The sequence below is a fragment of the Diplotaxodon limnothrissa genome, linkage group LG16, assembly GCF_057381915.1.
Source record: "Diplotaxodon limnothrissa isolate DT_005_m linkage group LG16, D_limnothrissa_male_GT1.1, whole genome shotgun sequence".
In the NCBI taxonomy this organism is placed as follows: domain Eukaryota; kingdom Metazoa; phylum Chordata; class Actinopteri; order Cichliformes; family Cichlidae; genus Diplotaxodon; species Diplotaxodon limnothrissa.
In genome coordinates, this window is record NC_140611.1 from 12,544,241 (window position 1) to 12,570,481 (window position 26,241).

The 26,241-nt window shown below is 39.8% G+C and overlaps 1 protein-coding gene across 1 annotated transcript in view; it reads right to left on the bottom strand.

Moving 5' to 3' along the window:
• vwa8 (von Willebrand factor A domain containing 8) overlaps positions 1–26,241 on the bottom strand; it is an 88,984-nt gene that overhangs the window by 37,814 nt on the left and 24,929 nt on the right. Inside the window, exons 13-25 of the mRNA XM_085373858.1 lie at positions 25,711–25,871; positions 25,348–25,461; positions 15,553–15,736; positions 15,187–15,264; positions 14,755–14,870; positions 14,445–14,545; positions 11,240–11,346; positions 9,880–9,951; positions 8,996–9,072; positions 5,909–5,984; positions 4,093–4,228; positions 3,490–3,609; positions 3,121–3,326 (exon numbers count right to left, since the gene is read on the bottom strand). Coding sequence (XP_085229984.1) covers positions 3,121–3,326; positions 3,490–3,609; positions 4,093–4,228; positions 5,909–5,984; positions 8,996–9,072; positions 9,880–9,951; positions 11,240–11,346; positions 14,445–14,545; positions 14,755–14,870; positions 15,187–15,264; positions 15,553–15,736; positions 25,348–25,461; positions 25,711–25,871 — 1,548 coding nt within the window. The remainder of the gene's footprint in view (positions 1–3,120; positions 3,327–3,489; positions 3,610–4,092; positions 4,229–5,908; positions 5,985–8,995; positions 9,073–9,879; positions 9,952–11,239; positions 11,347–14,444; positions 14,546–14,754; positions 14,871–15,186; positions 15,265–15,552; positions 15,737–25,347; positions 25,462–25,710; positions 25,872–26,241) is intronic.

Below are 26,241 nucleotides of genomic sequence, written 5' to 3' on the forward strand. Positions count from 1 at the left end.
TCATTCTAAATGTAAAACAAAACATCTACTCATTGAAGAAAGTCTAGCAATTTTATACTATACAAATATGTCGCTTTGATGACATATTGATGATCATCTCGCCTATCTCCTAAGTCGGTTTGTGGTGCACATCTGTGGGCTCTGAATACTAGGAAATTAGAGGGTTAAAGAGAGGAATCGGTGGCCGGAGAAAGAAAGACATGACAAATGAGGGTGGAGGGACTTTTAAGCTCCTATGGAATGGACTGGAAAATTCCTTTTAAGAGCACAGCCAATGTAACATATGATACTAATTATTTTAATGTTGGAAACCACAGTCCTGCATCAGGCAATTTAAGGCGGAGCCATTATGCTTGTCTTTATGATATACACATCACAAATTACAAAAAGATTCGGTACACTGTGAAAAATGTATATTAAAAAAAATGCAGTGATTTGCATATCTTACCTAAGCCACATTTTACTTACAAGAGAATACAGAAAATATATTGAATGTTTAAACTGAGAAAAAGTATCATTTTAAGAAAAAAAATAAGAGCATTTTGAATTTGATGGCAGCTACAGGTCTCAAAAACAGTTGTGACTGGGCCATTTTTATCACAGTGTAGCATCGCCTCTTCTTTTAACATCAGTCTTTAAAAGTTTAGGAATTGAGAAGAGAGCTCTTGGACTTTTGGGAGAGGAACGCTATCCCATTCTTGTCTCATATAAGAGTTTAGCTGCTCAACGGTCCTGGTTCTTCTTGGTCCTATTTTTGTGTCACAATGCTTCATTTGATGAAAGCCCTCTGACTCTTCTATTATGAAGCCATGCCATTATAATATATATGGAGTATGCTTTCTATCATTGTCTAGCTGAAATACGCAAGGCTTTTCCTGAAAAAGACACCTGGATCTTGTGGTAAAACCTGTATTTACCTTATAGTATGGATGGTACCTTTCCAAGCTGCCAATAAATGAGCCATGATAAGATTCTACTTTTTAGTCCAGAGGACGCAGTGTCCATGTTTTCCAAAAAGAATTTCAAATTTTGATTTCTCTGACCACAGAACAGTTTTCACTTAAAAAAGCTTTGGCCCAGAGACAACAGTGGTGTGTAAGGATTTTGTTCACACGATAGAGCTTTAACCTGTATTTGTGGATGGCACAGTGAACTGTGTTACTGAACCCCAAGAATCACATCTGTTTTCACTGCAGTGCTGCCTGAGGGCCTGGAGATCATGTTCATTTATTATTGATTTTCAGCCTTATCCCTCGGGCAAAGAGATTTCCCCAGTTTCTCTGACTCTTCTGATGACATTATGTACTGAGGATGATGAGATATTAGCTTTTTGCACACTGGTACCCATCTTCACTTCTGAGAATCTCTGCCTCTCTGAGATGCTCTTTTTACACCCTAACATGTTACTAACCAATGAACCCAATTAGCTGCACAATGTTCCGCCAGCCGTCTGTTTCTACAATAGCACCACTTACCTTTCCAGCATTGCCCTAATCATAACTTTTAAAAGACGTGTTGCTGTTATCAAATTCAAAATGCCCTCATTTGTTTTCATTAAATAGTAAAATGTCTTAATTTAAAAATTTGATATATTTTCTGAATAAAATGATGATTTCTATTTTTAATTTCATTTTACACAGTATACAAACCATTTTGGATCCAAGGTTGTATATAACGCTCCAGTGGTGCATGCTCTTATAAAAACATGGTCAAGGTTTGAAGTAATGTGTTTAAGCTATGTACAAGTATATATATATATATATATATATATATATATATATATATATATATATATATATATATATATTTTTTTTTTTTTTTTTTTTTTTAAACTACATGATGTTTATTTGTTTTCTTATAGGTTGTTTTATATTACGTTCCTTATTTAAAAACTGTATTTTCTTTGTTTCTGGGAAATTCTAAATTTAAAAAAAAAAAAAAGCTATGTACAAGTAATCCACATGAGTCAAAGGTTCACACGTCAGACTGCTCTAAATGCTTTGTTTCACACTTCTGTAGCTCTGTCTGATGTAACAGAGGGGATGCCACGAACATCAATACTGCTATTTCTAGATACCAAAGTTCTATAATAATACTTTTTTTTGTTTTAGTACTACAGGTACAGTAGATAGTACATGTACCAGCTGGGGCAGCATAGTCTTCTCAATGTTCTAGTCATGCTGATGAATGAAAAGAAGGACACCCACAAGTTCAAGAAAAAGTGTGCAAGGAATAGCAATAACTGCAATGGAAGATGGTGACTAGTCCAGCTGTTGTCACAGCTCTGCTCTGACGTGGTTATAAGAAAGATAAGAGTTTAGTATGGAAGCACTTTTCATTTGAAGCAGATGACCAAGGGCAATATGCAAACAATCCTATCATGCTTCTCAGACCCAGGCAGGAAATACTTGCAGTATAGTGACAGACCTAAAACCATCTGTTCAAAGAATTCAAGTTGACAAAATTTCAGTTAGTAACATATAGTAACATATAGTTACTATATGTTACTGAGTTAGTAACATATGTTGTTACATATAGTAAGAACATCCAAAGTATTATCCTTCTTGTTTAGATGTTTTTTTCTTCAAAACAAAGTTCAGGTTTAAGTACATGCAATATCTTAATTATATTGGTAAAGGTACAGACTACTACATTTCCTGTATTGTGACATTCCTAGTAGAGAGGGGGCATATTTAATATGGTCATCTCAGGCATAGAGGTCTGGCTGGGGGCGCGGAAGCCCCACCCACCTGTTACTCAAACCTCTTTTTTTTATATCATTGATAGCCAATCAGAAGAAACCTGGCTTAAAGGAACAGAGCTAAAACATAGATTCGATTTTTTTGAACTCTCAGTCAAGTAACGCCACTTTACAAGAGGATAAAAACATGGAGATACCGTTGATCCCTTTAACTGACAGTTAGCTGTATGTTTAAGCTGTAAGCTTCTGAAAGTGGACCAAAGCACAGACACCCTCTCTCCTCTCGGAGACAGCTATATTTTGAGGAGACTCTCTTACATTATTAAAGCACTAGCAGTTCAGGATTCAGGTCGCATAAATGTTATGAATTATTAATAAAAGGTAGTCAGTATGTACCGTATTTCAGTGTGTCTTCCTACCTGGAGGTGTTTGACAATGTTGACCACCTCTCTAGTAGAATAGGGGTAGTTGATGGTACCCTGGTCGGCCAAGGACCTGAGCTCTCCAAAGGCTGCCACGAGCTTTTGCAACGTAGCATCGGGAACATCGGGGCCATACTGTTTTAGCATAGCCAGCTCCGCTTTGGGCTTCGGGTTGTCCACAGCATGGCAGCTAAAAATATCGCCTGGTACAAAATACAAGACAGAATTTAATGTGTTTCTCTCCATATACAATATTCGATACCCAGGGCAAAAAAAAAAGTTAAGTGTTTATCTATTTTTAATGTGTTGGGGTATTAATGTTGTAGGAAAAGCCTCAGTTTCAGTTGTGCGTGTGTTTTTGGGTACCTAGAGCTCCAAAGAAGTCATTGCCCAGAAAAGGAAAACCAGGTCTGTTAGCGAGGACGATCATCCTGAAGTCTGGGTGCATAATTATGGTGTCAGGCCTCCCCTCGGCTTCACGTGGACCTGTGGAACAGACAGTTGTTGTCTACACATGACCAAAACAAGCACAGTTTCATCTCAGTCTGTTTCTGTATGAATCTCCTTTTTTACTCTCAGTGTTTTAATTTGTGTCACAGATTTTCACACATACCTCTACTACGCTGACAGCCTGAAGGTTGTGTTTATGAAGTCTCAAGATTGCGTTTACATTCCACTAGGAGGATGAGCCTCTCAGGAATGGAGTAGCTGTCAGCAGCCCATGTGATTACATGGGAATATGTGGAAAAACTAAATGTTTACAGAGCAGCGTGATCCAAAATCTGTTGGTACCTGTCCATAAAGGCTTTTATCCTAAGCTTCCTTCAGTGGCCTGCATCTGATGTTCCACTCGTGTTTGCCTTGTAGTACATGCAGTCGTTAATTCGTCGTAAAAACAGTTCTCGTTCTGAATCTGGGACATGTCTGCTGTCAAGGTGTGTGCATGCATGAATGTGCGTATGAGTGCACCTGAGATGATTCTGCGTCCATCAGCCAGGATCATCTCTCCGCTCTCCACCAGGGTTTTGAGAATGCAGGTGACGTTTGTAGGAGCTTTGTCGGCCTCATCTATCACTAACACAAGGCCAAACTTCACTGCCTTTACCTGAACACAGACAACACACACAAACATACACACACATGCCATTTGACTAACAAAAAAGCACAACTGCTGTTACAGTTGGGAAAAAGCTGATGATGAAGATGCTGTCCCAGATAGAAAGAGTTCATGTGGTGAATACATATATCAAACTGGCCTACACATTCACAATCCACCCTCACAGGTTTTTTCACTTATTTTGACTAAGTAGTCCTAATTTTGGGATTGTGTAGGTGTGCATCACAATGTACTAAAAGCTCTGGACACTGTGTTCTGAGAAGTCATCAGATATGCTCCTATGAAAGCTGCTTATTCGACACATAAGTTGAGAAAGTTCTTAGGCATATGGGAGACACAAATACCACAGTTTCTTCTCTGCTGGCGATTAGAACAACAAAGCTACTATTATGTATTTTTATTTTCATGTATTTCATGGAGTAAACCATTAAGAAGCCTGCCATTGTCAAGCAAAATAATCCTTTTTTAAAATCTTGATCTAAAATGGCCAAGATGGATATCTTTCTCTGAGATTAAAAAACAACAAATAATGTTCACACACAACTCTGTGCCACTGCACCCAGAAACGTAATACACTATTGATGATTTTGTATCTTTCACTAAAAAGTCCAGAAAATAAGACAAATCACTGGTAATCATAAGTGGAATCCAATGACAGTCCCTGAGCATTCACATACTGTTATACATAATATTATATATTTACATGTATGAGTCCTCAAGGCTCCATCCTTGGATCTTTCATACTTACATATACACCCTTTCTCTATCTCAGATGTTGCATTCATATTACATTTCATTCTTATTCACACCGCACACATCAGTGTCACCTCAGGACTACTGAGCCCTGCACTTGAAATTAATGAGTGGATGTGCCCAAACTTCCTGAAATTGAAAGAAAGGACTGAGGTATATTTTTTTCACCTCTAAAGAAAAAAGAATTAAAGTCTCTAACCTATCTAGACGAATGTTGCTTAAATTCTCAAACCAGGCAAGAAATCTTGAAATAATTATTGACTGACCTAAATATCGATAGTCATATAAAGACAATTAAAAAAAAATCAGCCTATTAACCTTAATCTTAAAACTATAGCAAAAATGTATGGATGTCTGTTGTTACAGTTGTGAAAAAGCTGATGATGAAGATGCTGTCCCAGATAGAAAGAGTTCATGTGGTGAATACATATATCAAACTGGCCTACACATTCACAATCCGCAGGATGTCTGTCTAAAACTGATACAAAAATAAATAAATATGTGCACAGATTTCTTTTTAGTGGACTATTGTAACAGTGTCTTTATGGGTCTTACTAAAACTCCATCAGACAGCTCATTTAGATTCCTGTAATTACACAAAAACAGTTGAGCACATTAGTCCAATTCTCAAATCTCTGCACAGGCTTTCTTCATCACAAAAGATGGCTTTTAGAACACTTCTAATAGTTCACACTAAGAATTAAACTGACTGAGTTACATTTCAAATGTACTTGTACCTTACAAAACATCCAGAACTCTCAGGTAAATAAGAACATGCTTTCTATGTGGCAAAAACAAATAAAACCATACAGAATAAAACGATTCCAACACAACTTGATTTGTGGTGATGATCATGTCTACCACAATATACATCTGTGGCATCTGTGAACATGGGGAAAAAAAAAACTAACTGACCAGAGGGGAGTCCTCATATGTAATGATGCCATCTCGCACCGAGGGCTGTAAGGTCAGAGTCTGGACTGTTGTATCCCTGCAGAGGCAAAAGAAAACGAAAAAAGAAGATGGTTACAACAGAGCCATTACATAAGAGGAAACAGGCTCAAAGAATTCTGAGCAGAAATCCATGTGGACAGTAAAGACGGCTAGGTAATGGGAAACATATCTGCTGTCATGTTGTTGCTCTAACCCGTAAGCACAGCACTAATTATGGTAGTAAAAATGTGGGTAAAAGTACTTAAAAAAAAACTTTTTAAGCCTTGCTGTAATGTGAATTACTTCTACACCTGTTCAGTGCTTTGGTGCAACAAGCCACAATGCACACCAGTCAACAATCTGCCTTGACTTTGGACTCTCTAATGCGCGGTTTACACCCTTGTTAGCATCCAAATGAATGTTTACCCTCTCTCCTCATTCATTCAGCGTTTCAAGATAACTGCCCAGGCATGTTTCAAAGATGGCTGCTGAGTAGCAAGACTGGCATTAGAAGGACTTTAGCTACACGTACATGCACAGCAGGGGAGAAGCACAGCACATCTTTATTAGACAAACAAATTGTACTTTTTCTTTTAATTATATAGTGCTAGAAAAAAAGCGCACCCTTAGAAATGCTTTCTATTTCTTAAGGACCTTTTTGGGGACTTTTCCTTCATTAGATAGTGGAATGGAGAGTGGAGAGGAAAGCAAGGGGACTCGGGCCGCATATGAACCCATGGTGCCTCATTTCAGCCTGGTTGCATGTGCTCACCTGCTTGCCCCATAAGCTTAAGTTACACTCAGAAATGCTTTGTATTAAGAACAAAAAGGGCAAAACAGGTTCTGGTTACTAATTCTTCTACAAAGTAACTCCTAACTGAAATGGCTAAACTTAGTCTTGTTGAACTGAAAGGGTAACTCTGGTGATCAGATCTTGCACATGTTTCTCGTAGTGCTTTTTTACTTGAACATTTGTTACTATCATTTGATGTAGATGCAGTGCAGCTAAAAAAAAGGTGTCAGTGACACTGTACTTGGTTTCCACAGGCCAGCCACACAATCATAACACTGAACATTTCCCCGACAACTATAACTCCCTGGGGTCGCCCAAAATTTTCTCTTCCTCTGAACATCTCCTCTCGCTTGCTCTTCGATATCTCACAATATCTGACCCAGGAGCTGTCCTAGTTTCCTTCCTGGCCGGCTGCACGTGTCTTGCTTTTTCTGAGCCACATCTCTGTAGGCCTTCAGTCACACAGGCTCCCAATAGCCACAGGCAGATATTTCTGCCTCTGCCCTGGTCTAATATTAGCTACTGCTACAGTAGCAAACCAGGCCACATCCATGCTCAGCTCCACTTTGACTTTCACATGACTTTAAACAACTACACACGCACAGGCAGTAGAAAAATCTGGCCTTAAGAATGATATTGAATATGTTATTGATCTAGAATTGACCGGCGTCAAAATTAAACTTTTCTCCAGTAAATTGCTCGGCTTCCATCAGAGTCATTGATTTCTTATAAGTGCCGAGATCAAAATGAGGCCCATCTCTTGGCTCCATGATCTGAGCTACAGAACCTGACCTAAAATTCTTATGGTGTCACCATGTGAGTATTTATAGAACCAGGGGACCCGAATTAACAAAGACTGAAAAGGCTTTTCTTTAGTTTGTCCATGTAAAGTCTTCGTTCTGGGAAAGAAAGGCCTAATTTACTGAGGAAAAAAATAGATTTTAATGCTCTTATATGAGAAGGTCAAGGCTGCCAAGGTAGTAAGAAAAATACTGGCTTTTTCCTTACAGCTTTTGGTGGAACAGGAAAGTTTAGTGATATCTTTAAAAAACATTAAAACATCAAATTAAAAGTGGCATCAGACACACTGAGCAGGGAAGTCTTCTTTGTCCATCTGATTTATTCCAACAACTGTGTTGTAATAAAGAAGCTCTTCATTCACACCTCTCACGTTTGTCTGTCTTCCTTCACCCACAACCAGCCAGGCAGATCCCTGCCCCTCCCTGAGCCTGGTTCTGTTGGTAGTTTCTTCCTGTTAAAAAGGGAGCTTTTCCTTCCCCCTGTCCCGAGTGCTTGCTCATTGGATGGGTCCATCTGATTGTTGGAGTTTTCTCTCAATTATCGTAGAATCTTTACCATTACACTATAAAGCACTTTGAGGAAATTGGCGCAACTTGGAGCTATATAATGTACTAATTTTAAACTGGAGACTGCCACTGTGTTGGCTGGCCATTTCAACTCATTTCTTTGCCATTGCATATGTGTTTACAATTTTCATGTAACCCACAATAACAGAGAAAATCCAACAATCCAACGTCACCCTATGAACAAGCTTTTGGCAACAGTGGGAAGGAAAAACTCCCTTTTAACATGAAGAAACCAGGAAGAATCAGGCTGAGGGAGGGGGCAGCCATCTTTTTTGACCAGTTGGGGGTGAAGGGAGGGGGCCAGGTGAAAAGACACACTATGGAAGAGAGTCAGAGATTAATGACTAAATGTGAATGATAAGAGATAAGTGTCTCTTAACTGTTCTGCTGGTCAACTCGGTTCCTTGATTCAGTTAAAAAATGAATTTAAGATTACATAACATAATCTTTCCACATACCTCCTTGTTACTGCAGAAGTACCCTCTGAAGCAGAAAGTTGTTGGTTGGGAACCACTACTCTAAACATGAACCTCATAAAACTTTAACTTAGCTTCTGGAACTAAAAGTCTCCAGAATGACTTCTCTGCTTCCAAAAATAAGGCTACTTGTGCTGAAATCCATGGGAAAACAAAATTTAGGCTCTCTGATCTAATCAAACTGATGAGTTTATGGTCTCAGTAACTGGTTTTAGATCTTATCACTGGCAACATAAATCATTAGTAAATCATGATTTCAATTAGAGTCAAAAAGAAAAACACCGTAGGGTATGCTTAGTGGAGGAGCTACGCTGTGACTGGGGGTGCAGAGTACCTTTATTTCTCAGTGAGACTTCTTAGTTGGCTCATGAAGTTTGGTTTCAAAAAGGCTAGGACAGCAACAGAAAAATGATGCTATGGTGATTCTCCTCACCTGTGGAGCTGTAGATATTCTCTGGGCCTGTTGAGAAGGTGCAGGAACCGGTCCACAATTTTATTTTTGCCAACACCCTGTGGAGGGACATCATCATCAGTCTTTATATGTGGACTGTGTTTGTAGTTAGACCACAAAGATAGAAAGAAGCATCCATTTCAACTTTCAAAGAGGCAGGACTGAGAGGAAGACCCAACTGCATCCCTCTAATTTTGATGGTGCTTTGCTGTGACAGGGGCTGTTCTTCGGGACTCCCACCGGCATCCCACAGAGCCTGTCGGATCTCTCGGCCAGTCTGTCAGATGTCCAGTAAGTCGCTCTGACAGCTCGTAATGCCTCAGCGTGGACCGTGCATGGTCACACACTCAGATTTGCAAATGCCTTCTGCCACTCAGTCCCTCTCATATGCAAGCGCACAAATAAACACAAACACAGAAACACTCCTCTGGGCTCACAGCACACCATGTCCAGTCATCCATCCTCATCTATCCTCCCTTTAACCCAGCCCAGTTGGACAACGCTGGGGCACAGAGTGTCCCCCAAGGAGTTGCTGCATGTGTCCTTATGTTACTTATGCCTTATGTGAACTGTGACTGCGCAGGGTTGGAGGGTGACATGAGGACGCAGGGAGTCTATTTCGTAACTCTTCCCTCCATGCTCGAACAGAGCTGACATGGGTGGCCTACTTCACTAAAAACCACTACTCCAGAAATTAGACAAAACCATGGTCTGCAAACACAGATCTGACCTCTGTTTATTTTACATGACAAAAAGTGGGTTTGTAATCCTGACCATAAATGGACCAAAGGTTGCCCAGGGTTCTTTTCTGTGGGCAGAGGAAATTACAATATGGTGAAATTAATACGCTTTCAAACATCACTCACCTGGTTTCCCACTAAGAGGAGGTGCTCTCCTAACAGAAAGTCTTTCAGCATGTCCTCCATCACCATCATGTGCTGCAGAGATATTTAAGCAAACACATATTCAGCTGAACAAGTAGCTCAGATTGTAATTTAACCCAGATGGATGTTGCAAAGAGCAATACTGCTTACAGTTGAGAATAAATCAGCTTAAAATGTATTAAAAACAACAAAGTTTGCTCAGAAAACAGGTCATTCATAAAGTAGGTCATCCTCGTTGCTTCCATCCTATCTCAACCTCTTCCACCTTTTTTATTTCAGACCAAAACACGGGCAGGCAGAGGAAAAAGCGCAAAATGGGGACATGAAGAAAGAGATAAATCATCAGTGTTGCCAGAGGATGTCACAGTATCATTACCATGGCTGGTTGTTTTTTGGATATACTGCAATTAATGTCACCAATAAGGCAAGGATTAGGCACAAGACACTAGCATTAAACCAAACAAAAACCTATTGATTTATCCGCTGAGGAAAGCGATCTGTGAACAGGATACCAAAGGCAAAATTTATGGAACTTGCTGCATTTAAAGATTTGATTCAGATTCAGCTGCTTGAGTTGTGATATTTGTTACCACTCAGCATCAATCAGCACAGAGCAACAGAAGTAGGACTGTGAAGAATCTGAAAAGAAAGATAAGCACTTGGAGTTCTGCCCATTTTCACCCCCACAGCATGTACCCTGAAGCCGATGTGACTTTTGTATTTTTGGCAACTGAACATTTTAAAAACTGAAAAACACAAAGTCCATCAGGAGGAAGCTTTTTAAAAAAATTTTGATCCTATTTAAACACCAAAACTCAATGTGTATCACACCAAACATTCAGCAGTAATCATGCCTGGCGTACACACGACGACACAGACAGTTAAGAATTTTATTATACCATAAAAAACCCAATACCAACCAATCAGAGGTCGCTAACAGTGTATTGGGGCTGATGTTACTGCCAGGCCAGATTAGCATCTCTAAAACTATCTGATAAGGGTCCAACACAGATGAGAAAGAGCATGGCCAGAGGAAATATCAGCTAATACCGGAACTAAAAGCAAAATCCTTACACAATGAAAACTTTAATCTGACAAAGGCAAGTATGATAACGATGACAACAAGGGACAGAGCTGTGTTTTCATTGGTGTATGATTGCCTGAACTGGGTGGTGGTGAATCTGCAGAGCTAAGCTTTCTCAGTTTGAGGGAGAAAAAAAAAAGAGCAATTGAAATTCAGATTACGCTTTACAGGTTGTAATCTGCCTTAGCACTTATGTGATCAAATCTGGGTCATGTGCTGAGACTGAAAAAAGTCTTTTCCAGCCCTCTCACAGCTTACCTGGGGATTATCATAGAAGAGCACGTCAGGAACCTTCATTTTCTGGTCAGCATTGTAGATGGGAGCGGAGACACTCCCAATGGTCAACACACCGTCCTTTACCATACCTGTAGAAATACAGCAATGTGGGCCATAAACATGATGTCAATGGAAAATTGTATTTAGTAGTCAGTATAATCTTTTAGTGATATAAGTTTGCATATGGTAGAATACTGCATGTAGTTATTTGTATTAGGAAATATTCAACCATGTATACTTAGAGGCATATAATTAATTGTGTGTGATCTCTAACAGGCTGCAGGCTTGGGGTGCATCCCAGGAATGCACCCCCACGTCTGGGAGCATGAGAGCTCATACCTTGTTTTATTGTTTTACGGCAGGATTAACGTAGCTATGTCTGTTTTAGTTTAAGTGCTTCTTTACATATAGATGAACTGCTGGACTTCCTCACCATGTTATCTAGGGTGGGGGAGACTACCCCCTTTCCTGACCAAGGATGTACCTTTTGTGCTCTCATGACCCTTTGATCAGCAGGACACACACACACACACACACACACACACACACACACACACACACACACACACACACACACACACACACACACACACACACCTACTGAAGTATAAATAAAGATTGGGGCAGTTTCTTAGTGCGAGTCTCAGTCTGGAGGCTGCCCTTGCTAGCAAGAAGTTCTGTGTGTTTCTCTTCTCTGAGTCTTTACTGAAGAAGTGTTTTAGAATATTTTCCCTAACACATGGGCTTCTTCATTTAGACTGACTAATGCTGGGAATGGTTCCTTTTACCCCAACTCAGACTTTGAGATGCAGTGATTTGACCGTACAAACTGCAATAAAACTGCATTTTCTCACATGCAGCCCATGCCCAAACCTTTCTGGACATGACAGAAACGCATGTGAGACAGAGGTGCCTCCAGAATTTTTTAATTATAGGGGTGGCCATATGGGAGCCACTAAAAATATTGGGGTGGGACACAAAAAAGAGAATTTACAGTTTTATTATGCTGTTGTCAAAAAAGAGAGAGTGCTTGCAGTACTGGTGCCTTCTGGAGCTGTTTAATTGAATTGTCTAAATAATAATCGGGCGTGCTGTGTGGTACAGCCAAGTTTGTGCTTTATCTTTGGTGAGTAAAATGTTATTATTATTATTAGCAGACACCTTAGGACTTCACCATCTTGTACAAATATTCTCACTTCTGGCTCAAAAATAAAATAAAATCCAAGTCTAACGCTCCAGAAACCTATGACGCCATGGTGGCTAGGTCTATCTTTTAAGTACAGTCTTTGATGAAAATATAACATTGGACACTTTAACCTGCTGCTGCTGAATACAAAGTTGGTGTGATGTCAGATTGTGCTGATGCACGACTATCAAAGCTAACAGGAAATATTCTTCCAGTGGAAAAGAAGAACTATCAACATTCATAACATAATGTGGATGAATAATGCATATCAGAAATCTGATACTGTCATTCATGTCTAGAAGATGTATCAGTGTAGTTGGCAAAAATTCGGAAACGTTACATTTCTATTGCTTTTTTGTTTTTGTTTAGGTACCTTGCCTGTACTGCAGGCAGCACGTGTATTGAAGCTGCAGTTCTCTCAGAACTGACAGGGACAGCATACTAGTGTCCTTAAATGCTGAAGAAGGAGCAATACACCCAAAAGCACAGGGGAAACTGCAGGCAGAAGATGGTAACTAATGCTGCTACTGCAAAATCTCTGCCCATGCTTTAAGAAAGGCAACAGGGCTATACACAAACAATGCTAATGTTGCTAATTTCAAAGCAAAGGAGAAAATACCTCAAATTTCATGAAGCAGCTAAAAGCATGGAATTACAGTTTCATTAAGAATTCCAGGTGGATGAGTTTCAATTCAACATTCAACAACATCCACAGAATTATCCTTCTTATGTTATCCTGAAATACACATTGGCGCTTTGTATGAGACAGCTGGCTGTGCCAGGTTAAAATCAGCTTTGCCCCATCAGTTACAATATTTGCAGTAGCTAATATAGAAATGCTTAACTGAGCATAATCTAATGAATGTCATACCTCATAGTGACATTAGCAAGCTACTAAGGAACCAACCCAACATTTCCTGCTAACAAAGCATTGTGCCAACATTTTAAGTAAACAACATGCCACCACCAAGTTAGTGGATTCAAACTACTTTTTTGACAAAGGAGGTTAAAAACATGGAAGAATCATTTTGTTTTGACATCAAATGAGCATCAAGAATCATGTACCAATATTAGTAACCCAGTAGTAAATATCCTGGATTGTGACATGTAATACAAAGAAAAATAATCCATGGAGTTCCACAGCATCCTTTTATTTTATGTTTTGATCTTACCTACAATAGCATCATTAGCTGCTTTGTCACTGAGCATTTTGTCACCAGCTTTTTAGTGATAATAATCCCACTCACTGGTTTACATGAGTGGTGCTCCTAGTTCTCACATGCCAACTCACAATCGAACACTAATCACACACTCAAGTGATCCACTGTTCAAATTATTAGTGCTTTGGAAAACATCCATTTTACCTGTAACCAGAATAATTGCATGCATGAGTCAAATGAGAGAGTCAAACCTGATTTTTGACAATGCTGAGAGGTGCTTGTGAGTCAGAAGACGAGATTATTTTGGGTTGAGCTGTTTGTTTTCTTTGAGGCCAGCTGAATCCTGCTTTCCATCTTTTAAATAATACATGTGCCTGCGCTACCAGTATGTCCACACAGTAGAAGTCGACATTTATTCTTTACAAGGAAACATCACAAGTTCAGAATGAATGCTAAGAGACAAAACTTTCCGGCTACCAGCTTTACAAGTTATTTGTCATTTATCGTGCATTGTTCCATTTCTGTAGAATAAGCGATTGAGGTTGCCTTTGGAGGGGGGTTACAGTTCTATATTCAGTTATTAACCTATGTTCCGTAATATTGGTACAATAAAGACTTTATTGCTGTATGTAAATGAAGCGAACTGATTTGTGCTTCTGCTGGTATACAGTGCTGTGCAGAAGTCTTGAGTCACAATCTTAATGGTCCTCTATGAATCATTCAAGAACAAAAAAGGCACCTAACTAAAGGGATGAGCCTGTGTTATGTCAACAACACATAACACACAATTTCGCATAATATACCATTTTAAATCTAATTGATCTAAGTGACTGGAACTCACAGGGATAATCAAGAGAGCGATCAGCAGGGTCTGTTGCATCCTGTATGGAGCAGTTCATGAGGTTTTTTTGAAGAGAGGAACGGGCCAGGCTGGGCAGGAATCTAAAACACACGCACACACACACAAAATAAAAACCCACACAGTTGCCTTGTTTTTATGACACACAAATCAAATATTAACATTAATTTCTGTGTATCCATATTGCTGAAACCTAACCCAGCCATCACAGAGTGAGATGTGGGGTCTACCCTGGACAGCTTGTGTGTGTGTGGGTGTGTGAGAGAGAGAGAAAGAGAGAGAGAGTGTGTACCTGGAGAGACAAGCCTTATTAACTGCGTGAGTGATGCTCTCCTCAGGGTGCTGAGAGAGACGGCGACAGATCCTTAGCAGCTGTCTAGTGGAGAGAGACGAGGCCAGAGACTGTGCCTAGCAACAGACACCATACATGAGTAGCCTCCAAACATCTCTACCTTTATATCTGCACGAAAAAATATCTGCAATCTGACACGTGACTGTTGGACTGTACACTTCTGACATCCATTTACACCACCTGGAACGAGAACAACACCTGTATTTTGGGAAGTTTCTCAAAACTCCACTACCATTTACCTGTGTCTGTAGTTTGTCACATGCTAGGTCTGGTGAAGTAAACCCAAAATTCTGTTGTAATAATGCAGTAATAATGTTCATGTCCCGCCCACCATTTGGGAACTGCTGCCATATGTAAAGCACACACACTTACTGTGGGGTCATTTGTCTTGCGGAGACTGTGTGCGAGGTGCAGTAGCTGCTCTGCTCCTTCCATCGGTACATTAGGAGCCTAAAAACAAAAGAAGAAAAAGAAGCCAAGAAGGACTTATGATGAGAGTGGAAACAGAGGCGTTGTCTTCCAGTTAGAAAAATACTGGCAAACACCAGTGCTACCCCTCAGCCTCCTAGAGACACATGTATGGGATCAATTTCAAAATCCTACGTCGCCTTGTTTTCCAGTTATCAAATTCAAAGGATTTTAACAAAACTTGACCACTGACCTTTGACCAAGGTCAAGGTCACTGAGATTGAAACCCATCCAAGATTTTTAGTAGGTCTCAGTATTTGCATGTCTCACCAGTCCCTGTATGAGGCCCATCTCCTCTTCTTTGGCCAGCGGCATGACATTGTGGTAAAGGAACATAGTGAGCACCTCGGGGCCCAACCACTGCTGAGCTCTGCTGTTGCTGCCTGCACTCCCCACGACAGGGGGTTCTGCTAGGGCCAGCACTCTGAACGATGGATGAATGGGGAAAACTGATCTAAAAAGACACAAAAATAAACACACACATTGGATCACGCTGGCACACAAGTTGAACATCTGTTCAAGTCGATGTGGAACGTAGGTGCACACAGTGTTGCTCACGGATGTATCCGTTTGCATGTGTGTCCTAGCCAATCGAGCTCAGGGTTAAGAGCATGACTTTTGACAGCTGCCCATGAAATCTTCTGATTCAAGAGGACAGCAATGTCCATTTCTATCAAACCACGGAGACACCCATGCTGCGGCAGGATATATTTACACTACTGTGGGCAAAGTGGGCGCTAACCATCATCCAAGTCACTGGATGAATGTGTGGGAAGATATTTTATGCATAAAAACACACTCCACTATCTGCTGTACTCCCTCTGTTTGGTTGTATAATGTAGTGAGTATGAAACATTTAATTGTGTGAGATCCTGTTTCTCTTTAAACTTTATTCTACCTTATTCTAGTTGCTCAGACCTTTGCTGGTTAACTACTCCCTCAGTTTTCAACCGATTTAAACTTTATACTGTTCTGCTCCTTCTGCTAATGCCAGCTATATCTTTTCATGCTAATAACGTTTATACTTTTTGAGATATTAAGCTTTTTATTCAATTTTTGGGCCAATTTTGCTTAATGGGACCACATTATCAGTGTGATCACCAGTTTTGCTTGCCAGGCTGAGCCATGTTTTAGCTCAGTGAGATGAGCAGCTGTTCTCAGAGCAGGAGTTCGAATCCCGCTTATGACAAAAAAAAAATCAGTTGACAGTTCAACTGTTTAAACTCTTTTCAACACAAATTTCAGCTTTTTCACCCCTTTTTAGCAGAATGTTCACTTTTTCCACTACTTTTCAGCACAAATTCCAGCTTCTTCAGCTGTTTTCAGCACAAACTTCAGCTTCTTTACCTCTTTTTTTTTTGCAGAAATTCTGCTAATTCACCTGTTTTCAGCACAAAGTTCTGCTTCTTAATCTCTTTTTAGGCAAGGCAAGGCAAGGCAATTTTATTTGTATAGCATACTATCAGCACAAGGCAATTCAAGGTGCTTTACATGATTAAAATAAAACACAAAACACTATAAAAGTAAAATACAGGAAAACATTTACAAGAAAGCATTTACAATAAAACAATAATCAAGACAATAATTTATATGAAAAAATTTAAACAAAGAAGTAGAGAGCCATAATAGGATCAGTTACTCATAAGCAAGTCTAAATAAGTAAGTTTTAATTTTAGACTTAAAAGAGTTCAGTGTCTCTGCAGCTTTAAATTCTCCCGATAGTGTGTTCCAGATGTGAGGAGCATAGAAACTAAAAGCTGCTTCTCCATGTTTAGTTCTGGTTCAAGGGACGGTCAATAAACGAGAGCTGGAGGACCTGACTGATCTAGATGGTTTGTACCATGATAGCAGATCCCTAATGTACTCTGGTGCTAACCCATTCAAAGATTTATAAACTAATAAAAGCACTTTAAAGTCTATTCTCTGAACTACAGGGAGCCAGTGTAATGACTTTAGAACTGGAGTAATGTGCTCTATTTTCTTGGTTCTAGTGAGAACACGAGCAGCAGCGTTCTGAATCAGCTGCAGTTGTCTAATTGATTTTTTGGGTAAACTTGTGAAGATACTGTTACAGTAGTCAAGCCGGCTAGAGATAAATGCATGGATGAGTTTTTCTAGGTCTCCTTGTGTCATCAGTCCTTTAATCCTAGAAATGTTCCTCAGGTGACAGAAGGCTGACTTTGTTATAACTTTTATGTGGCCCTGGAGGTTCAGGTCTGAGTCCATTATTACACCTAAATTTCTGGCCTGATTGGTAGTTTCTAGTTGGACCAGTTTGAGCTGATTACTGATATTTAATCAATCTTTTTTGGGTCCAAAGATAAGTACTTCAGTTTTGTTATTGTTCAGTTGAAGGAAATTATGAGACATCCAATTATTAATTTGCTCAATGCATTTATTAAGAGTTTGGATAGGTTCAATATCACCTAGTGACATTGAGATATAAAGTTGAGTATCGTCTGCATAATTGTGGTAGTTAATATTATTGGTGGTTATAATCTGGCTTAACGGGAGCATGTAAATGCTAAATAAGAGGGGTCCTAGGATGGAACCCTGGGGGACCCCGCATGTGATTTCTATATTTTGTGATGAAAATTGGCTAATTGACACATAGAAGTTCCTGTTCTTAAGGTAGGACTTGAACCAGTCAAGTGCTGTACCAGAAAGTCCGGCCCAGCTCTCTAGACGCTCCAGTAATATATCATGATCAACGGTGTCAAACGCCACGCTAAGGTCCAGTAGTACCAATACTGTGGATTTCCCACGGTCAGTATTTATACGGATGTCATTAAACACTTTGACAAGGGCTGTCTCAGTGCTGTGGTGCCTACGAAAACCAGACTGATAAATATCAAAGCGGTTGTTCATTGTGGGAAAGCTGTTTAACTGCTGGAAAACAGCTTTTTCAATAATTTTACCGATACATGGAAGATTAGAGATTGGTCTGTAGTTCTGCATTAATGTGCTGTCTAGGTTCTTTTTCTTTAATATTGGTTTGATAACTGCTATTTTTAAGGCTTTGGGAAAGACACCTGATAGAAGGGATGCGTTAACTATTTGGATCAGATCCTCCCTGATGGCTGGGAGGACCTTTTTAAGAAATAATACTATATAATAATATATCCAAGCAGCAGGTGGCAGAGCTTAGATTCTCAATAATTTTATCGAGGCTTGATTGATTTATTGTTTGAAAGTGAGTCATTTTCTCTGCATAAGTGCTAATTGGGCTTAACGTCGGTATTGGGGTTGAAACTAATGTGCCAATCAATCTTCTGATTTTCAAGATCTTTTCAATAAAGAAGCTGGCAAATTCATTGCAGGCCCTGGTGGAGCTTAGTTCAGGGGTTATTGCCACTGGAGGAGTAATTAATCTCTCCACTGTAGCAAATAATGTCCTAGCATTATTGTTTTTTCTATGAATAATCTCAGAGAAAAATGACTCCCTTGCATCCTTCAGGGATAGTTGATACTTATTCAGCCTCTCTTTATCTCACAGTGAACCTGGAGTTGAGTTTTCCGCCATTTTTTCTCAGCACGCCGGCACTCTCTTTTTTCATTACATACCAGTGGATCACTTCTCTACGGAGACTTCTTTTTACTAGAGACAGTTTTAACCTTGAATGGTGCAATCTTATCCATCATGTCTAAGATTTTGGATAGAAAATCATCTGTCAGTTTGTTTACTGAATGTGTGTTGGTGGATGTTGGTGATTTAAACAAGGTGGAAGTGTACATCAGTTTAAAATATTCAGCTGAGTTTTCTTTAAGGAAGCATTTTTTAACAGTGATCTTACTCTGATTAGGTATATTGGCTAAGATGTTGCTATCAAATGAAATGCAGAAATGATCAGATAATGCAATATCAGTAATGGCAATGTTAGAGATATTTAGATCTTTGCTAATACGTAGGTCCAGAGTGTGTCCTCGATTATGCGTTGGCTCACTAATGTGCTGGATTAGATCAAAGTTATGGAGGACATAATTTATTGCTTTTGTTCTGCTATCTTGTGGCTTGTAAGTATGAATTTTAAAATCTCCCACAATTGCTATCTGGTCATAGTCTAGACATATTGCAGAGCAAAGGTCATTGAAATCATTAAAAAAGTTTGTATTAGATTTTGGTGGTCTATATATGTTTAGAAATAAAACTTTGTTTGGTTCATTTATTTCAATAACTAAATATTCAAATATATTTAGCACAATTTTCAGGTTCCTTATCTCTTTTTTGCTGAACATTCAGCATTTTCACCTCTTTTCAGCACAAATTCCAGATTCTTTTTTTAGCAGAAACCTCAGCTTCTCTTCCTCTTTTCAGCAGAAATTCTGCTGATTCACCTCTTTTTAGCGCAAAGTTCTGCTTCTTTACCCCTTTTCAGTAGAAACTTCTCCTGAAAGTTTCACTGCCCTCTCTTACCATCGGAGTGAATTTGGGACAGACACAAAAAAAAAAATGTCTAGTGACAATTTCTGAATAATATAAAGAATTTCACAACACAGTGAACTAGAAAAACCTTCATAAAAACAAGAGAAGACATTTTTTCAGCCACATGAAAATATCTTGAACAACAAAGAGTGGAAGAACTGAAAGGCCTTGTTATTGTTACGCACTGTTTTTTGCATGGTGAGGTGCTCGTTGCCAAGATCTAGCTCCTCTGTCAGATGATGTTGTGTATGTGATGAACTTTGTCAGGACAAGACCTCTGAGAAGCTGCATACATCCATCTTCATGTGACGAAATGGAAGCAGACGCACAACAGCTTTATTATCCATACGGAGGTCTGAAAGTTGTCGAGGGGCAAAGCCTGTCTATATGAGCTGCAGAAGGAACAAAAACTGTTTTTGACTGCTGAGAGGAACAGTGATGAGTGGTGTGTGCGGCTGCCATACAAGGAGACATCAACACTGCCGCACTGTGTGACATAACAGGTAAACATCTGGAAAGTCTTAGAGAGAAGTTGTCATTTTATTTCCTTTGAACTTTCGCTGAATGCCTTCACTGGGATATGAACCACAATAGATCAGCAGCAATTTTTGGAAAGGAAGTGATTTGGTAAGAGCAGGAGGAACTAACTGAACTGAGACAAGCTAAGCTCTGCTGATCTACCTTTGGACAGTTTTTAGTCGACTACACTCCACCCTTTTCCGGCTGAGAACCATGGCCTCAGATTTGGAGGTGCTGATCCTCATTCCCGCTGCTCCAAACTCGGCTGGGACCACCACCCCGGTCTGCCAGTCCACAGGTACTGCCCCTGATCTCCACGCAACATTGTAGAGGCGTGTCAACCAGGACAGCCCTACAACGTCCAGAGCCTTCAGGAACTCGGGGCGGACCTCATCAACACCAGGGGCTCTGCCACCAAGGAGTTGTTTAACTGCCTCAGTGACCTCGCCTCCAGAAATTGGGGGGGTCATTCCCCTCATCCCCAGACTGTGCTTTCTCCTCGGAAGTCGTGTCAGTGGGATTAAGGAGGTCCTCGAAGTATTCCTTCCACCGCCTGACAATTTTCTCAGTCGAAACCAAACCGATTTGCTCAGTTGTAAATAAAACAGCAAAGTAAACGTGACCCGACAAACAAAACCTGAGTGAATTAAGTCCAGTTAAACACTGGACCACTGAACCACTGAGTGCTAACACTCAGGTGAGGTTTCAAAGCAGTGTGCCGGTGATTGGACATAAGCCGCTGATAAAGTGGGTTCACCAATAAAGTGCTCTGTTGGGAAACAAGCTCCAGCAGCTCTGCACTCAGGGAAAAAACTATATTTACTTATCTTGTGCAGAAAAATGTGCCGACATTGCGTTAAATCGAGCACCGGCTGCCCAGTTAAACTGTGACTATCACCAGGTAACGTGGGCGTGTTTCTTGAATTAGCAGCAGGTGTTAAACAGCTGACAAGTGAGGAGGAGGATGCATGCAAGTAAACTGAGGGTCTGTTGAGCTGATCGCTGGTGTCGTGAGAAAAATGTCAGCTCCTTCTTTATGTTACAGAAGCACAGAGACACAAGACCAGGCGGAAAGAGACGATCGTTCGGTGCAAATGAGAATCTGCGAATGCAACATGTGGAACACGGAGAGTGGAATATGTAAACAAACCGGTTAACGTAACCCCCCCCCCCTGCCTTTTCCCCCGAAAAACAAACAAGCTAAAAAAAAAAACCCAAAAAAACTGTCAAGATGGAACACCGGGGCTGTGAGCTTGGTACACTCTGTCAGCTGACTGTTAGCAGAGCTAGTGACATCTCTGAAAACACCTGAGCACTTTTGTAAACATGTTCTATGTTGACAACCTGACCAGACATATGAAGATTAGTCTTGACTTACTTGGCACGGCAACCAATCAAATGTTAGAGAAGCTGCAGTGGCAGCGTTAACCCCGCCCACTTAGTTTGATGGGTGAGGCTGACAGATAAAATTATTTCAAGGTGAGACATGAAGGGGACAATAGTGCCATAATGAATTAAATAAATAAATTATTAAATAATTCATTAAAATGGTTAATAATTAATTAAATGTGTCAATAATTAATTAAATGTGTCGTATATATTTATTAAATTAATTATTTCCAATTTTAATTAATTATTGCCACATTTAATTAATGATTTAATGGTGTATTTAATTAATTCATTATGTCAGTCCTGGTGTTCCATACTTGTGCAGACGTATACTGCGAGAAAAGTACTGAAACACGACAAATTTGCATGAGCATGTACATGTCCTCCATCTGGCTGTGTATGCTAGGCTATCACCAGCTTCTGCAGCTCCATCAACAAGCACTCTGAGGAGGGTGCATTTGCTCGCAGATGAAAGAGGGTGTTGTTAAAACAGCGCTATTATTATTATTTTTTCTGTTGACTAGTTGTATTAGCTCCATCATTATTAGCAAACTTACTCATGGGCAAATAAATAAATCGCCCTTGTAAAAACTTTCAACGATAGGCTCGATATATTCGTCCAAACGCCCAACCCTAACACACACACACACACACACACACACACACACACACACAAACTAGAAGGTTCTTTCTTCTTGCTCTGACTTTGTCAAATCTGTTTCCTACTGGATACACTTCATCTGAGCCACAGGAGTGGGAGAAGTGGAAGTGGGTTTATTTAAGCCCAGACACCCCACCACAAACATCCTTCCTGCCAGCTTCGGTGGGGGGTTTTAAAAAGTGCATGCTCATACATACACACAGAGGCACTTCACGAGTTACATGCAGGGTCAAAACCATCAACAGTTGTTCACATGTAAAATATGCAAGATTGTTGCCCCCACTCCCTCACACCACCCCCAAAGAGGTTTTAACGGAGTTGGGAAAACTGGGAGAAAAATAAGTATACCTGAAAACTGGAAATCATGCCTTTGACTTCCAGCAGTCACTGTCAACACACATTGTCACACTCAACCCACTCCCAGTACCACTGCTCTAACGCAGTTTGTCTTTTTGTTGTTACCAGTTTTGTTAATTAGGAAGCACAATGGGCAGTCAGAAAATAAGAAGAAAATGGATGTGTAGTGTATAAAAAGTGTCTGATCTTATGAGAATGTTCTCAAATGCTGCAGATCCAAGCATTCTTCTTTACTTTGGGCTATTTTAAGAACCAATGTAACCCAGCCATAAATTACATATTGTTATAATTACACAAAATGTGTTCCTTATACCTGACTGTTAGGACCTCCAAGCCTGTAGTTATATTCATTATTAGTTGGAGCCCCTCCTCATTGTTCTTCTTCTTTGGTGCAACCCTATAAATACAGTGTACCCCTTTGGCCTCTCCCCTTTTCTACAATTCCCCTGTGGGAGAGGTGGGTGTCATTTCTTTCCAGACACTGTATAACACACATATAATGTATATTTATCCACCCTGATGCTTCTGATTGTGATTTTAGTTCAATTATTGCCATCATTGTGCTTTTTTTTGTGAGATGCTATAAATGTGTAGTATGTGTGTGTCACAAATGTGTTTTAGGCGCCATTAACGCTAGCATGATATATAATTATAATATAATTCTGGCTAGCTTGGAAGTTGTGATGGGTTGAGCTAACCCTCTCCCCCACTGTTTGTATTTGGTCGTAGGAGCTGGAGCGAGCAAGTTATTTACTCGGAGGTCTTTCTTTCTTTTACCTTTCTTTGTCAGGTATGTCGGATTTTGTGTTGATGTTTTTTTTTAATCTTATGTCAAATATGTCCCATGTAAGTTCGTACTTTATGTTTAATGTAAAAATAAATGCAGCCCTTTTTCTACAATTCCCCTGTGGGAGAGGAGCATTCTTTCTTTTACCTTTCTTTGTCAGACACAACGCAGAAACACACCGGTTACACTAACATCTTGTAAGACAGTCTCTGTGATATTATCCTCAGAATATGTTAGATGAAAGAGATCCAAAAGAGAGATACAACTCAAACACACGCACCTATTACAAGTCCTACAGTGAGTTTCAGTATCAAACCAATGAAACCAACAAAAATCAGCTTCTCACTCTCTTTTAATTTTTATGGAATAATGTTTTGTCTTCACTCTCTGCTCCCCACATGTTTAAAACAAAGAAAACTTCACATACACTACTGTGCAATAGTCTTGAGCTCCCCCTGATTTCTTTATATTTTGCCTACAATGAGCCTGACTTTAGTCATCTGTAGTCAAGTGGTCTGAAAAGAAAGACATTGGCTGCCTTTTCTATCATATTCAGTTCAGTCTTTGTGCCTGACCATTTACAGAGAAATGTCTTTGTTTGTTATCGTTTTTCCCTAAACCGCTTAACACTGACCTATGAATCATTCAAGCATTTTAAAAAAGCACTGAACTTATGAGATACATCACTATTGGGTCTACACAAAACAGGCAACCTAAGACAGAACCCATTTTAAATTATATCTTTAGTCACTTTGTTACTAGCAACCTGTTAAAAAAACATACAATGTATGTAATACATGTGTGTAATGTATCCTATTTCTTTGGTTGAATCTACAAAAAAGGAGTTGGCATAAAATAGTATTCCTGCACCAACAACGCATGTTTCAGCATGGTGTGCAGTGCATCCTCAAAAAATAAGAAGTGGTAGGCATGAAAAAAAATCCAACTGTAGTAGACGAGGAGTATATGACTCATGAGAGGGGGAAAAAATACAGTAAGACCCAACACAGTACCTGAGAGATGCATCTGGACCTTCAGTTTACAACCTGGGTTATAATAAAACTGTAAACTGTGCAAACTGTTTTTACTCACTTGGAGTTTAGGTGGGTTACACAAAGTTGGGATGCACAGTCAGCCAAGAGTAGATGTCATTAGATATGTTATCAAGCAGACACAGGAGCTAAGGACATTTAGTGATGGGGACAGGATTGGCAGTAAAACAGGTATCAGCCACCAAAAATAATAAATCTAATATTTTCTATTAATTCTATTTTTTATATGATATTCGTTTGTTTCAGACAGTTGTTCCAACAAGGAACTTAAACTCCTGCACTCTTAGCAAACACGGCTAAATTTTTTGATTTATAAAAAACACTAGAGCTGTACTTCTTCTGCTTCCTCAGTAGGTTGGTAAGTTTGTGTTACTGTGTCACTAAGGTGCTAGTTTTTGTTATTTCAGTAAGTATCCTGTGCCAGTACCCTCACTTCTTGTACTCTTGTTGAAACGACAGCTACATTTTTTAGCTTATTCTTTCTCATCCTTGTTGACTGGTGCCACACAAACAATGCTCCTCTGAAGGCTTTTGAATCTAAAATTTAAGAGAAGGTGAACTACAACTTTACTTTTACACTTGAATATATTATTTATTTTATCACTCCATTCCATCACTTTAAGCGTGAGCCTGGAAGCTGAAATAGACAAGGGACAGTGGAGATTTGGGATTTCACGAGTGTGCAGTTAGAGAAGAGGTGAAAGCACTGCCATGGCTTTATTGTCTTTAAGAATTCAAACATAAGTCAAACTTGTGATATTTGTTACTGTCTTTAAAAAAACAAAACAAAAAAACACTGTCACATTTCCAAGTGTGATCACCTTTCGTACAATTAACCCAAATGTGTGTGATAACCTGTGTGCATGCATGTGTGTACCTCTCTTGCAGTTCCTGGTCACTTAAATGTAGTTGTTCCTTTAGAGTCTGGTATCTGTCCCACCTCAGCAGCCTGGTCCCATCATACAGATCTATCTCCCTGTCATGGAGTAACCTGGGGCAAGAAAATAAAATCTGAGAAATGAGCTGAGTGGTGTGTGTTTGTTTGTTATTTTACAGCACCGGCTTCCTTTATTAAGAAACTGAAACAATAAGAAATACATTAAAGCAGAACCTTAGCTGCTGTGGAGCGTTCTGAAAGGAGAACACAGAGTACAGATGGCACAGATAACAAAAAACCCAATATCAACAGAGCATTTGGAAAATATCACAGCAGCTACATCCAGGAAATGAGCCAAAGCACCTGGATAGTACAGCCAAGGTTCCCAGGTTGACTCTGTGTATGCCGTCGAGAAGCAGCAGCTTGCCCTCCATGGCAGCAGTGACCAGTGGAGATGGCCTCCATGCTGTGTCCCCATTTGGGAGCGTGTACCTCTGTTGGAGAAGGTCCCTGACTGTCATGTCCTGGGAATCAAACACAATGGAGGGAGGTGTGTGATAAAGGCAAGAAAGTGGGAGATGGAAAATGAACAGCAGAGACAGATGTGTACAGCAGGTTGGCAGAGCAAAAAAGATCTAAAAATAGTCAGAAGTGATTCTGTCTGCGATTGCGTTTAGTAACTGTGAAGACAAGATGACAAATGCACCAGCTTTCCATTTTTCCCTCCTTTAACTCTGTTCCCAGATGGTTTGGCCCAGCTGCTAAATGCAATATCTCTACTTTACAGATAACACTGTCTGTTAAGCAAGACTGTCATATTCACTATCATGCTGCCATGTCATGGTAAAGACAGGGGGTAGACGAGGGAGGACAAGTGCAGAATTTGTTCTAGGC